The sequence below is a fragment of the Lethenteron reissneri genome, chromosome 18 (genome assembly GCF_015708825.2).
Source record: "Lethenteron reissneri isolate LAM-NWPU_2019-01 chromosome 18, ASM1570882v1, whole genome shotgun sequence".
In the NCBI taxonomy this organism is placed as follows: Eukaryota; Metazoa; Chordata; class Hyperoartia; order Petromyzontiformes; family Petromyzontidae; genus Lethenteron; species Lethenteron reissneri.
In genome coordinates, this window is record NC_083796.1 from 6,567,197 (window position 1) to 6,581,690 (window position 14,494).

The window sequence follows — 14,494 nt, forward strand, 5'->3', positions numbered from 1 at the left end:
GTTCGAATACTAGACTCGCCCTTGAGCAATCAGTGCGACCATATGCACTTTCGCACTTCAACCACACAGTGAACTCATTGCGCCATGGCACACCACTGTCGCTGCTGTTGCTGCAGCACATGGATTCCACTTGGAAAAGTCATGGGTGGGTTGGCGGGTGAGTGGGTGGGTGAGAGAAGGGGAACGAAAGGGGAGTGTGGCTGGAGGAGGCGTGGGGGGGGGGGACTCACATATGCTCTGGACTGAAACATGAATCCATCCCACTGGGGGCCCCAATGCAAGAGGAACCCTGGACATAAATCCAAACTCCCCTCCCAACTAGCTTGCACCCCAACCCCACTCGTACGAGCACGCCTCCTCCCTCCTGCTAAAGCAGCACAACCAGCGCGTGTGTAAACTCGCACCAACTCAACTGTACTCCCCGCCATGGGAAAGGACCACTGACAAACGCGGACCTCTTGCTTCCCTTCTTTGTGTCGTTATTGGATTTTTGTTTTCTTGCAGGCAGCTTTAACCCCCACCACCCACCAACCTCTCCGCCGTCCTTCCCTGCGTGAACCTCGTACATGGGGCGAAGGGGCAGTCCCTGCCACGTTGGCCTGACGGTGTCAGGGGGTGTCCTGCAAGTTTCCGCTGCCGCCGCGTGCCATGCAGGGGAGCTGGGGGTGCCACGAGCCCAAGGGGCACAGCTGTGTGCGCGCGCGGCCACCGCTGCTGCCACCGCTGCTGTTGCTGATTTGCCTCCTCACGTGGTGCGCGGCGCTCGGAGAATTTACATTCCCAGACCAACGCCAAGGTGTGTCGTCGCTAAAGTGCTCTCTTAAAAGCGATGCATTTATAAGATGTGTTTGCGTACCAAAAACATATATTGTATACATTCGAGTTCATTGAAATGCATTGCTGACTGCCGTGCGCATTTCTTGTTTGTTTGCCGGGGGAAGTGCTTGTTTTTTTTGTTTGGTGCCATTAAAGGAATGAACGTCACGAAATATTCCTTACGGCAGCCACAGCAGCAAAACTTGGACGGATTACAAAATGAAACTTGCATAACAGTGTAGGAAGCGAGAAAATAAATGTTCCGTTGTGTATAAATAGGTCAAGTTGTGACTGCTGAGTGACTACATTCCAAACGAAGTCACGAGAATGAGCAAAAGCAAGCAAGAGAGAGGCACTTCGGTGGTTGTCAGCTGGGAGAAAGACTAATGTCTGCAAATAAGTAACCTTTTTTTATCATCGCCTGCTGCAATATCAACCACGGCGACAGGCTCTTGACTTCAGGCACACGCGTGTGTGTGTGTTACATTGCTGTTGTTGTCGATCTTATTGTTGTTGTGTGTGATACTGCCAGAAAGTTTCTTAAGAAGTCTACAAGACTTCCAAGTGGTGTACCCCGCGCGAGTCGACGCTTCGTCGCGCTTCTTGTCGCACGACCTGCTTTACCACGAGCCCCTCCATCAACCTGGTCGGTGGCAGGTGCCAGCGGACGCCCTGTTGCACTACGTATTCGAGCACGATGGCAGACAGCTACACTTGAACGTGACACTCAACAGTGGCCTGTTGTCGGCCGGGTACGTGCTGGAGCGACAGCAGGGTAAGACCCACCGAGAGGGCTCCAGAAACACGTGCCACCACACTGGAGACATCCTGGAGGGAGCGGCTGTCCGAGGAGCTGTTGCTGTCAGCACATGTAATAGTTTGGTATGCTTCTCGACACAACCTGTTTTGTTGTTTTTATTTCACCCCTAAATATGAAAAGCCACCGCTTGGCCCAATGTGAAGTTGACTTGATGAACGTAAACCAAGACATTGCGTGGGAAATTAGGCATGTAATGGTTTATCCCTTCACCTACCTACCTGCCAACCCCCCTCCCTCCACTCTTGCCTCCCCCACCAAAATCGATTCCATGAATTGTCAAAATTTGGGGTCGCGATTCATTTCAAGAATCACTTTGTTTTTGGTCTCGCGTCTATCATCTTTATTTCTGTCCTGTTTTTACAGGTCTGTTTGCTCCATGAGCCAAATGCAACATTGACAAACTTCTTTTATATAATTTGCCTAAATTCGAAGTAATAGATTCTCACGCATGATTTAATGTATCGCAAGTGAAAGACTCGACTTTAACCGATTCGTAAAAGTTGTATAAACATTCCACTATCTCGCATACAACTCACAGAAAATGAAGAAGAAGAATACAATCTAAAAATACTTTTCTCATCTTCAAATATTTGCCCTCTCCAGACTGGGGTTCTTTCTTTCTCCCATGGAGAGCACTACTTTATAGAACCAGTCCGTGGTGTCGTCAGAACAGAGGGATCTCCACAACCACACGTAGTCTACAAGCATGACCCGGCAAGTGGCCATCACGTCATCTCCAAACGTCATGCCCTCGTGCACCCTTCACCTTCAGGCGCGGCGATTCCTGGAAATTCCACCTCAACAAAGGGAGCGTCGTGTGGCGTGACGGGTAAGGCTTGAGAACGAGGAGCTCTGTAAGGTCCGGTACAAGGCTCAGCGACAACCGTGCCCATTTGGTTATAGATTCAGAGGTTGGCGAACGCGTGCATTTCAGATGCCCCATGGCACGCGCAGAATGTGGAAAGGCAGCGGGAGAGGTGGCAGCGGAGGCACGGGCCTCATCGGAGAATCGCCCCGAGGTCCACAAGCACGGAGCGCTGGGTGGAGACATTGGTGGTGGTGGATCCCAAGATGGTGCAGTACCATGGAAGGGACAACATAGAAAATTACATCTTTTCCATCATAAACATGGTACAGTGGAAAACAAGGTTACCGGGTGCGTAAGGAGGATGAGGCCATTAATAAACCATTGAGCAAGAATCGTTTGTAATCTTAAGACTGAAGCGTCTGATTACCATCGAGTACAGAAGTGATGTACAAATAGTCTGTTCTTGCCTTATTACTGTTGCAAATAATTTACAGGTGTGGAATACCTGACCTTTTCATAGCCCTGTCAGTGTAGATTAATAGATGTTGACTGTTTTTAGTAATCTGAGAAAAGACACAAAATGTGAATGTGTGGCTCATTGTTTAACTCAGCTGCGTTTATTGTGCTTGTGCCAGTATTGATGAAAACATTCGGTAAATTTAGACTTTATTAAGCCAGTATAATGACCAATTGTTTATCATTAATCTCAACACATTTAACACTGTAACCTTAAATGGGAATAATAATATTGACGAATGAGTAGATTTTTTAAAACACGTTCCTTCGGAGTGGGCAGGTAGGAACTTGGTTGGACAGCGCATTCGTGCACGACAGACAGACAAATAATCCCTAGTGGGCAGTGGGGAACTGTTGTTCCTACCTGTATAAAAGATAGCTTGACTTGAGGTAGCCAGGCAGCCAGCCAGGTAGCCAGCCCCCTTAACTATCGGCCCCTCCCCCTTGCGTAGGCCCCTCCCCTTACCCCCCCTCCCTTAGGCTCCTCCCCTTACCCCCCCCCCTCCCTTAGGCTCCTCCCCTTACCCCCCCCCCCTCCCTCAGGCCCCTCCGCTGACCCCCCTCCCTTAGGCCCCTCCCCTGACCACCCCCCCCCCCCCATATCCTTAGGCCCCTCCCCTGACCCCCCTTCCCTTAGGCCCCTCCGCTGATCCCCCTCCCTTAGACCCCTCCTCTGACCCTCCTCCCTTAGGCACCTCCCCTCTCCGTACTTGGCAGTAGGTCTCCACCAATCAAAGAGCTGTTTATATTATATATATATTTATGCACGACAGACAGACAAATTATCCCTGGTGGGCAGTGTGGAACATATTGTTCCTACCTATAAAAAATTGTGCTTGAGCACCACTGCTGATGCAGTGTCATCAAATAGTGTGTTCATCGTTGCATGACAATTTATTCTCACGAATCTTTTTTGTTGTCGCTGTTTCATGCTTGCAGGTGTCTGGATTATATCACGATGCGAGCATTGGGAACCCAATAAACATTGTTCTAGTCCGACTTATCATTTTGGAAGAAGACCAAGTAAGTTAAAATAAGGATTCTAATTTCACCGTCATCTGAGCACACTTTTCTGCAACTGCTGATAATTTTATTTTTATTTAATTGAAGCTGACAAAGGATTAGTCACGACTGGGAAAATGTAAATGGAAAGAATAAAACAAATGTGTAGAAGTGCACGGCCATGGCTGTAGAGAAGCACAGGCAAAATAATACATTTATTAACTAACACTGCTTTATTTCTGAAAAGGTCAACAAAAAAATTCAACATTTGGAATACTCTTGCCAAGAACATATGATAATCCAGCAAAAATGTATTAAAGTCTGACTGCTAATGAGACTCAGAGGGTTGAAATTGTACAATATTTGATGGCTTAAACAAGCACTCATTGACATTGGTCTGGAAAGTAAATCAATAGGCTGATATACAAAACATACTTTTATTCATGGAGAAAACACAGAATGGAGTTCTGTTAATGCATAACCTTTTAAGGAATGGCCCATTTTCAAAACAAAGAAACAATGGTAAGCTTTTACATGTCCATTTATGTTGACGCATAGATTCGAGCGACGTTTGTGGGCACTCAATCTCAAGCTTTTCACCGCAACAGCAGCATGATGAAGCAGCTGCAAACCTGGGCGATGCGGTTCATTCACGTTCTTGTGTTTTTGTGATATCTTCCAGCGATCACATTTGCGTGCAACACTGTTCCTTCCCGCAGGAAGGTTTAAAGATCGTGCACCATGCTGACAAGACTCTGGCCAGCTTCTGTAATTGGCAGAAGAGCCTCAACTCCAGGGAGGAAGAGTCCAACGCAACTCGGCACGACATCGCAGTGCTTGTGACTCGGTATTCAAAACGCATGCTCCGCATAACCTCTCGGCGCTTGACATTGGCCAAAAAAGAAAACCCCCAATGGGATTAAACTCTTTACTTAGTTTAACTTTTTATCTCTCGGAACTTTTGGTAATAGTACATTTCAGCAATTATTCTTTTAGGATAATGTTCTTTTTTCACATAATCTAAGACAAATTGCATGACTACATTGATTTGCTACAGCACGATTGGTGCACAGCTTGATGAAGTGGAAGACAAAAGTTTTTATCCTTTTGTGTCAAAAATCATACCGGCCACATGCCTGGTATATTATGTTTTTTTTTGTTAAAGCAACGGTCCCAATTATATCGATTTAACCTGCAGACGCATTTGTAGAGCATAGTTGAGATGACAATAATATATTTTTACATCCTTGACTCTCACAAGAAATGGGTGTTGTTCCATGTGGGAAACTAATGAACAACTAATGATGAACGAATGAACGACGCTGCTGCTGCTGCAGAAAGGACCTGTGCGTTGGGATGAATCGGCCGTGCGAGACCCTGGGACTGTCCCACGTGTCGGGCATGTGCCAGCCACACCGCAGCTGCAACATCAACGAGGACACAGGTCTCCCTCTGGCCTTCACCGTGGCTCATGAGATGGGGCACAGGTAACCAAGCGTACCTTATTTCAACATTATCAGTATCATGAGCTGGTGGTTGAAGGTCCTCCGCGTGACACTGCCATCTCTCGCGATCCTCTGTTATAATCAGTGGCTGGAGCGAGGCATAGGCGAAATCTTAGGGCCCCAGTAAGCTCAATGGGCCCCATATGCATTTAAACAGAAATGGATGTGGAAAATACTATATTAGCTTCAATACAGATCCTAATTACTATAAAATGCTCATAATACTAATAACACTACAAAAATAACTTTCATTGTATGTAGTTTATTACAGGGGTCGGCAACCAAAATAACCTTTTTTTTTTATTCGGTAAAACACTCAATATTTCAAGAGCCGCGATGCACGTGCATACAAGACGGTCCTTAATAAATAATGGCACGAAGCGGTCCTGAAAAGAAACACATGTGGCTCCGGAGCCGCATTTGCCAACCCCTGGTCTATTAGGGTAATGATTTCACAAAAACTCTGATATTAATTCGTGTAGTGTGTCCATTTACAATGTTTGTTGTCATGTGACACGCTCAAAATAATGTCCGCTTCGGTGCCTGCAAGAGTTTTGCAGCATGAGTGGATGTGACAATCCACCCAGCACCTGCACACGAGCTGATTTCATCGCTCTCTCTCCCCCTGATTTACATCCTCCTGGACATGTTCCATTCCTTGGCTGTCACTCCACGATTATTCTTGAACCATTGTACTTCATCTGTGGTCGCGATGTGTCCTGCCGAATCCCGCGTTCTTTTCTTAACAGTTTGTACGATGTCATCAATTGGAGAACATTCTCTAATCACTCGCCTTTTGCCCGTCCAAGGATGACGGGTGTATTGCAGTAAATCTGAAATTTGCAAGCGAAAAGCAGAGCGCGATGTAATATTCATTGCATTAATTCGTGTGCAATTTGTAAGGCCGTGGTGACACAGACCTATTTAATTTAAAGGTTATAATCTCTTGTTCATCATGACGTCCTTTTTACTTCGATGTCTCAATAGCGTTACAGAGATCGTGTGACGTGAGGGTTCTGCCTTTGTAGTGAGGGTTGTAAGTTGACGCTGTAGGTGCAGCTTTCTTGTACCAAAAAAATAAGCTACGCCTTAACCTGTGGGAGCAATAAGTCTGACGTGTGTTTCACGTGAGGAGGCGCCTCGCCCCCCCCATGTGGAGTGACGTCACCTGCTAATTATTATTAATGGTGGGAGGGGGGTGTCCATTTGGAAGATGTCACCTATTTATGATTATTAATGAGGGGGGCTGTGCGATGTGGAGTGACGTCACCCGCTCATGATTATTAATGGGGGGGGGTGCTACATGCGGAGTGACATCACCTGCTCATGATTATTAATTAGGGGGGCTGACCGACGTGGAGTAACATCACTCTAGGGACACACTGACATTCTTGGCTCATTATGGTAGTGAATGATGTTCCTGTCTCGAGTTGTAATTCCATGCACGCATCCCGCCATGCAAATCTATTCATACCCTGTTTACTAAACTTAACATATTAAACCCCGTTGAACATATGGCATGCCTCTAATTTCTCCTGTTAATTTGCTGAAATGAAGACAGAATATGGGTGTTTTTATTTGTTTTATAATGGTTCCCACATTTGGAACAAATATTGCATCGGCCTTTCATTCAATAACTATTCCTTTAAAAGGCCGCTGAATTCCCTACTTAGACAATACAATACGTTTCTAATATTCCTTCATTTAATAATTATAAAAGCACATTTTTATTTCTACCTTATAAATATTGTTTTAGGATTTTATATCGCCGTTATTTACATTGTCATTACTAATTAACTTAAATTTATATAATTTGTTTACATGTAAAATATATAATCGTCAACATTTTATTATTTCATTATTTGATTAATTCATCAATATTTCATGGACGCTGAATTGTTTTGTTTACACTTCTTTGCATTTTGTTTCACGTTACATTTGATCTTGTTTTTATTCTAAAATGCATTAATTTAATTCTAAGCATTCCTTAACAATGCTTCTTCTATTATCAATGGCTTCGTAATCATTTTCAGCTGTGTCAATCCACTGCTGAATGTCGGCCTCCCTATGCTGTGTCAGTCATGGGTGGGGGGGGGGGGTTACCCTACTTCACCATGTCGTTCAGTATGGATTGGTTAAGGGAAGGGGGGCAGGACCGGTTTACCTTCCATTAAATTATTTCAATGGGCTCTAACCTAGTTTTAAATAAAGGATATTTATCTATGTAACCATGGATGCCACAAATATAGAGGACTGATGAGCAGTGTTAGTTCATGTGCTGTCAATGAGCCATCTCTTCAATAAATAAATGTAATTATTTTATTATCTTATACGACGTGACATTACATTCAATAAGATGCCATTATCACTCCGGTGCCTTTAACCCACTTTTCCAGATTAGAAAATCACCCACAGTTACGCCATTCTGTAATTATTAACGCATCCTTCCTTGCCTTTCTGACTACAATAAAAACACATCTGTGTTTGCGGGTGGTGGCAGTGGCTTGTGCACCCCTGTTACCCAGCACCAGGGAGGTAATGTTTGGTGGATCACACATATTTCATGAAACTTCCTTCCCGTAGGTTTTGAGATCACCATATCCTGGCTTGCCAGGAGATGGCATTATGGCAAGTTGACTAATATCCATCTAGTTGCATCTGTATGGGGACAGTGTTGCCCCCCCCCCTCACATGTGTGGAGTTTTCTCCAGGTGCGGCTGTTTTCCTCCCACGTGTATAATGACGCATTGACGGAGTTGGCCAAACGTCACAATTCAGGGCCACAAGGCTTCGAATTTGTTTTTCACCGGTTCTGGCTGCCTTCCCACGTGTGCGTGGTTTCCCACATCTTTGAATCTACAGACACAATACCGCTACAAGAAAGAGCTTGACCTCAACAATGTCCCTTACTGCCAACTCAGGTCCCGAGTCGGTGGTAAGGAACGTTGTTCTGGGATCGTGCTGTCACCATCCCGGAATCTCATCCAGATCTGTCAGAAGGCTGGAGAACAGATTGGAACAACGTGGACATCCAGAATGAACACCTAGTTTGGAACCCAACCATCGTACCTCCTGGCTTTGACATTCCTCGAAGACACTGGTGTGACCATGAACGACATCAAAACATCAACAGGCCACTGCGCACATCTCCTTCACACAGTCGTGTGTCTGGCCATGCAACCTAAACTATGGACTGTACAATAAACCACTGTAGTCTGCGCTCCTTGAATAGCAAAGAGGAATAGCAAAAGTACACGAACTCTCTACTCAAGCCCTCTCATGGCCAGCAGATCTCATCATTGGAATTTAGCTCCTGAACATATTGCAATACTCAAGAATAGGATGTAATTGTGACTCAAGCCAAATTGGACAATAGTAGAACATGGTCGGCAAAGATTAAAGCTCTTGTGCATGAGATTATATCAAGGTTGAAGAATGACCACAAGAAAAACATCGGTAGCCTGTGCTTAAATATAATTAATGCATCAATATTTCACAACACCGAATTCCCTTGTCTTCATCATCGGGGTCAAAGATAGAAATGGATTTTTATTTTCAATGACCACTCTCTGTTGGACCATTTCTCCTTATTTAATGAGAATTATTTTAACAAAGGTCCATTATGTGGGTCACAAATTTACGTAGCGGTTAAAACCAATTCAGGAACCTTGAATACATCATGACATCGTCAGTGAGCAGTGCTTTGCCTACAGAATTACCTTGGGATGATTACAGAAAATAATTTGTTTAAATTATTCACCAGAGATAAAAAAACAGATAATTAGACAAGGGAATAAAGTTCAGTGTCCAAACATTGCTTGGGGCAAGGTTAGGATGAGGTATTGCGACCAGGAGAGTGAGTTCCTGAGGAGGACGGAGGAGGGAAAAGGAGGATGACAGATGCACACGCACTCCCGTATTTGGTCTCAACTATTTTGGCGACTGTACCTCTTGTTGAATTTTATTTCAACCGAGTACCCCCTTGCCTGACCCAACATCGTTCTGAGAAATACATGTATGAATAATGAACGTCAAAATTTTTACCAGATGTCCATTTTGTGAGGTATCTTAACTGGCTGATAACTGCAAGCAAATGCAAAAACATTTATTCGTGCTCGCTGGTTATTCTTGAAACCCACCCACATTGTTTACGATCAATGACTTTAGAAATGTATTTTTTTTATTGTTCTAGGTTACCATATGTTTTTTTATGTTATCATAGTTACTTTATTCTGTCAGAATCATACATAATTATTCACCAATGACTCTCATGTATGATTTAATTTCATACATATTCTTGGTTCTTTCGGTAAAGTCACGTAGATAGAAAACAAAAAATCTAAATTAAAAGCAAAAAAGCTACGACGTTTCGATCGCAAAACAAGCGGTCTTCTTCAGATGGAAAGAAAAGAGGGCAAACCTCAGATGTAGCTGCTTATACGGGCTCCAGAGGGAGTGGGCAGGGGAAAAGGGCTGCGCAAGAGACAGGGGGAGAGAGAGGGGGTGGGGCACATATAGGGGGGAGGGGCGAAGAGATAGGGGTAGAGATGGGAGGAGGTAGGGATTGCACCTCGTTACACCCATCAGACAATGGCGGGGGGGGGGATACACCTGCTGCGAGAGGGACAGGGGGAGAGAGAGGGGGTGGGGCAGAGATAGGGGGGAAGGGTAGAGATGGGAGAGGGGGAATTTAGACAGGGGGAGAGAGAGGGGGTGGGGTAGAGATGGGAGGAGGGAGGGATTGCACCTTCGTACACCCATCAGACAATGGGGGGGAGGAATGGTGATACACCTGCCACAAGAGGGACTGCTGATGGTAGAGGTTGACAAGGAAACACAAATTCAAATCATGACCCAAAGTGGTTGATGACATCTTTCCAATGATTGCTGAGTTTAAAACCGTCGTCTAGGTTGAAATTGTGTCCGTATATATGGATGGCTTCGTGAACGAATCTTTGTTGATAGCCAGTCGGCTTGCAAAGTACCATCGTCTTAGAGAAATCAATTTCATGTGAGCCAGCCACATTCAAGTAATAATCAGCTACGGCAGAAGTATTGGTCCTGCCGTGTTTCAGATCTGCCTTTTGTTCATGAACACGGTCCGAGACACCATTTGGTTGCCCCAATGTAACTACTGCCGCAGGTACAGCTTAGCTTGTAGACGCCGGGATATTGCATGTCAGGAATCTTGTCCTTCACAGATGGGATCAGGTCACGAATTTTGTGCACTGTGTTAAATCGGACCTGGATATTGTGTTTGTTCAACATTTTGGAAATCTTTTTGTTATCCCTGCTATGTAAGGTAAGGTGACAGTTTTGATTGGATCTTCAGATGATTCCTTCCTCACGTTTGGGTTGATGGCTTTGCAGATTGTGTAGTCAGAGTATCCATTCACTTTGAGAGCCCGGTGTACGTGTTTGAGTTCACTGGTCAGGTGTTCATGGTCGGAGAAACATTGAGCTCTGTGGTGTAGCGTTTTGATGAGGGAATTCTTCTGGGATGGATGGTGGTGGGAATCAGGTTTTAGGTAGGCGTCAGTATGGGTTACTTTCCTGTAGACAGAGTGGCTCATTGAGCCATCTGGTCTCCTTTTGATTAAGACATCCAAATAGGGTAGCATGCCATCCTTTTCTGATTGCTGGGTGAATGGACTTGATGTGGTTGAGAAATTGTTTCAGAGCCGGTCGGCCATGTGGCCAGATGACAAATGTGTCATCCACGTACCTCTTCCAGTGCGCACCGAGTGTTTTACCACACTACAAGTGTACCGAGGTGCAATCCCTCCCTCCTCCCATCTCTAACCCACCACCTCTCTCTTCCCCTGTCTCATCCCCCCTTCCCGTCTCTACCCCTCCTCCCTATCTTTGCTCCACCCCCTCTCTCTCCCCCTGTCTCTGTCCATCCCCCCCATTTTCTGCTGGGTGTGTAGTGTCTTGTAAAATCACTCAGTCGGACACGTTGTTACAGGTCACCTGCTTACACTTTATTACTCTATTCTTGCACCCATTGTAGGCACTCCTGTTTCTATCTATACGGCCACTTTTGTTAACTAACTTCCCCTATCTACTTTACATCTCGCTAACCTGCCTGCGGCAGCTCTTCCTCTCAGCAGCTCCGCACTCACAGCTCCGCACACAGACAACAGCTCTCGCTCTCAGCAGCTCCGCACTCGAGGCTCCGCACAGAGCAGCTCCCGCTCTCGGTAGGTCCGCACTCAGCAGCACTCACACAGAGCTTGCACACAGCAGCACTCACACAGAGGATCGCCCACAGCAGCGCTCACACAGAGGCTCGCCCACAGCAGCGCTCACACAGAGGCTTGTACACAGCAGTGCTCACACAGAGGCTTGCACTCAGCAGCACTCATACAGAGGCTGCACACAGCAGCTCTCACACAGGGCTTGCACACAGCAGCGCTCACCCAGAGGCTTGCACACAGCAGCGCTCACACAAATCTAAATATAATTTCATACATTTATAAACAACCTGACGTTACCCGTCGCGGTCCGTGTAGCCCCGGTTACGCGGACCGCTAGGAGTAGTTTCTGAGTCATATTGACTCAAAGGAGCTTCAAGAGGTTATAATGGTAAATGGCTGCTCGGATTGAGAGTTTGTGATTGTGGTATGGGTCTGGAAGGGATGGTGGATTAAAATAGGGTGGAAGCCAAACTCGCGCAACTCATTTTACATCAAGCCTTTAACTCAATACAATATACAAATAATGAGTTAAATCTGGTTTATTTCGTCACAAAATAAGCATTTCCTCTTGCAAAGCAAAATAGTCAAAGAAATATTACAATTAATCAATTTTATTCGTGAGGTCAAATGTCATAATTATGGGAACCGATAAGTTTAATGCAAAAAATTAAAGTGTGTCGTGAGTGAGAGCTGTACCATTTTTTTGGTAGAGAATATGTATGCTCATTATTTTCACATTACGGAATTACGTCAACTTGACTGATCATAAGCGGAGCAGATTAGGTATGGCGATTTCAACCGTGAATGTAACACGGCAGTGTTGAGGGAGTGGGAAGAAGTGCCAATCAAATCAGTGCTTATAACAAGGGGTTTTTTTTTGTATACTTAATGATTGGATTGCACCCATCTGAATGAAGACTTGTGAGATTAAGAATGACATACGGGATTTGATTACCGTGCATTTATGGAGAGGAATTTGTGAAGTAGCTGTGAGGGATTATTCCCACCGCACATGGAAAAGTAGCCAAACGCGAACTTTTGATGAACCATGCCAAAGGATTGGGAGATTAAAGAAGGCTTTTGTGAACACAGGTACCAAAATTAGAAGTCTTGTAAAGATATGTGCAGTGTAAGTACAAGTACAGGACCTTAAGATAATCAAAGGCCACCAATTGCAAGAATCCAGACTTAAGCAGATTTCTGTGTAGAGTGGTATTTTTAAATGGAATACACATTGGACTTAATCAGATTATAGTGCGAATTCTCAAATATCACTTCTAATTGTCATTTCACAGCAGTGATTTTATTTAATAGGATCCACTCAGGACGTGGGACATGTTTTGCGTCATATTTCTCGGTCAATAATGTACTCTCACAGTTGGATGAACCACCTTGACAAGTGGGATTTTTTTTCCTTCCCTTTTTAATGAGCTTCACAGCTGCTAGGTGTAATCGCATACTAAAATGCATATTTGACTCTTGCGCTGTAAAGATAGGCACACACTGAATGATCCCCCTTCGTTGTGTCGAGTTTGTGGTGGAGCACTGTGGCAGTGGTTCACGCACTGCACGATGCATCCAGCGAGCCGTGTTCGAGTCCCGGCCACGGTCAATGTTAGTGGCGAATTATTTCTGACCCGGGCTTTGTTGATGCCTCTCCTCCGACCTGTACAAACCAACCGTGGTGAAGTATGGTAAAACCAATCCCCATGACTGACGTGGCATGGGGATGTCCTCATTCCAGCAATATATTGACAAATTACTGTTAGATTAAGTTGATTGCGTGACTTTATTGTGTTGAGTGTCTTGTAAATGTAGTGGAGGGTTTATTTAAATTGGAAAAGCAGCGCTGACTCGATGGGATCGTGTCATGAACGAAGACGTTCGGAAGCGACTTGGTGTGGCCCCCACTGCTTGAGGCAAGGCTTCGGTGGTACGGCCATGTCATGCGAAGTGAAGAGTCATCAGTGGCCAAAACTGCCATACGTATTGAGCCAGAGGGCTGCCGCTCACGCGGACGTCTGAAGAAGCGATGGATGGATCGAATAAAGGAAGACATGAAGACGGTCAACGCATCCCCTGAAGATGCCCTGGACCGAGCCAAATGGAGAAGACAATGCCGAAAAGCGGACCCTGTGCCACAGCGGGAACAACGCTAGGAAGAAAGAAAGGAAAAGCAGCGCACATGTCTATGAAAGGAAAACAAATATATAGAGCCCAAAAATACTGTGGAGCATGACTAAAACACATTCCCAGCGAGTAGTATTACATATCCTTGTTAATACTCTCTTTGGTTCTTTCGGTAAAGTCACGTAGAAATAAAATAAAATAAATAATAGAATACGACGTTTCGATTGCAAACATACACAGAGAGAGACGCATAAACAGAGAGACACACAGAGAGAGAGACAAACATACACAGAGAGAGACGCATAAACAGAGAGACACAGAGAGAGAGAGAGACAAACATGCACAGAGAGACACACACAGAGCTCTGTGTGTCTCTGTGTGTCTCTCTCTCTGCGTGTGTGTCTCTCTATGTGTCTCTCCCCCATGTGTGTGTCTCTCTCTGTGTTTGTCTCTCTCTCTCTGTGTGTATCTCTGTGTATGCGTCTCTCTCCGTGTCTTTGTTGTCTCTCTCTCTCTATATGTGTGTCTCTCTCCAAGCTTGTATTCATTCACACCTGATGATGGTTGCTTGTGTTGCAATCGAAACGTCGTATTCTATTTATTTTATTTTATTTCTACGTGACTTTACCGAATGAACCAAAGAGTAATCCATGCAGTCACGAAAGCTTAAAATCATCCTCGTTAATGTTTTTTTTAC

General features: G+C 45.0%; 1 protein-coding gene across 2 annotated transcripts in view; it reads left to right on the forward strand.

The window, feature by feature from the left end:
• Window positions 1–348: 348 nt before the first annotated feature.
• Window positions 349–14,494, forward strand: part of LOC133343771 (A disintegrin and metalloproteinase with thrombospondin motifs 7-like) — an 80,939-nt gene continuing 66,793 nt past the window's right edge. Inside the window, exons 1-7 of one of the 2 annotated variants that reach the window (XM_061553589.1) lie at window positions 349–796; window positions 1,349–1,698; window positions 2,240–2,465; window positions 2,571–2,767; window positions 3,900–3,983; window positions 4,682–4,809; window positions 5,300–5,449. In XM_061553589.1, coding sequence (XP_061409573.1) covers window positions 649–796; window positions 1,349–1,698; window positions 2,240–2,465; window positions 2,571–2,767; window positions 3,900–3,983; window positions 4,682–4,809; window positions 5,300–5,449 — 1,283 coding nt within the window. In that variant the 5' untranslated portion in view covers window positions 349–648. The remainder of the gene's footprint in view (window positions 797–1,348; window positions 1,699–2,239; window positions 2,466–2,570; window positions 2,768–3,899; window positions 3,984–4,681; window positions 4,810–5,299; window positions 5,450–14,494) is intronic. The other variant, XM_061553590.1, reaches the window with a different exon arrangement.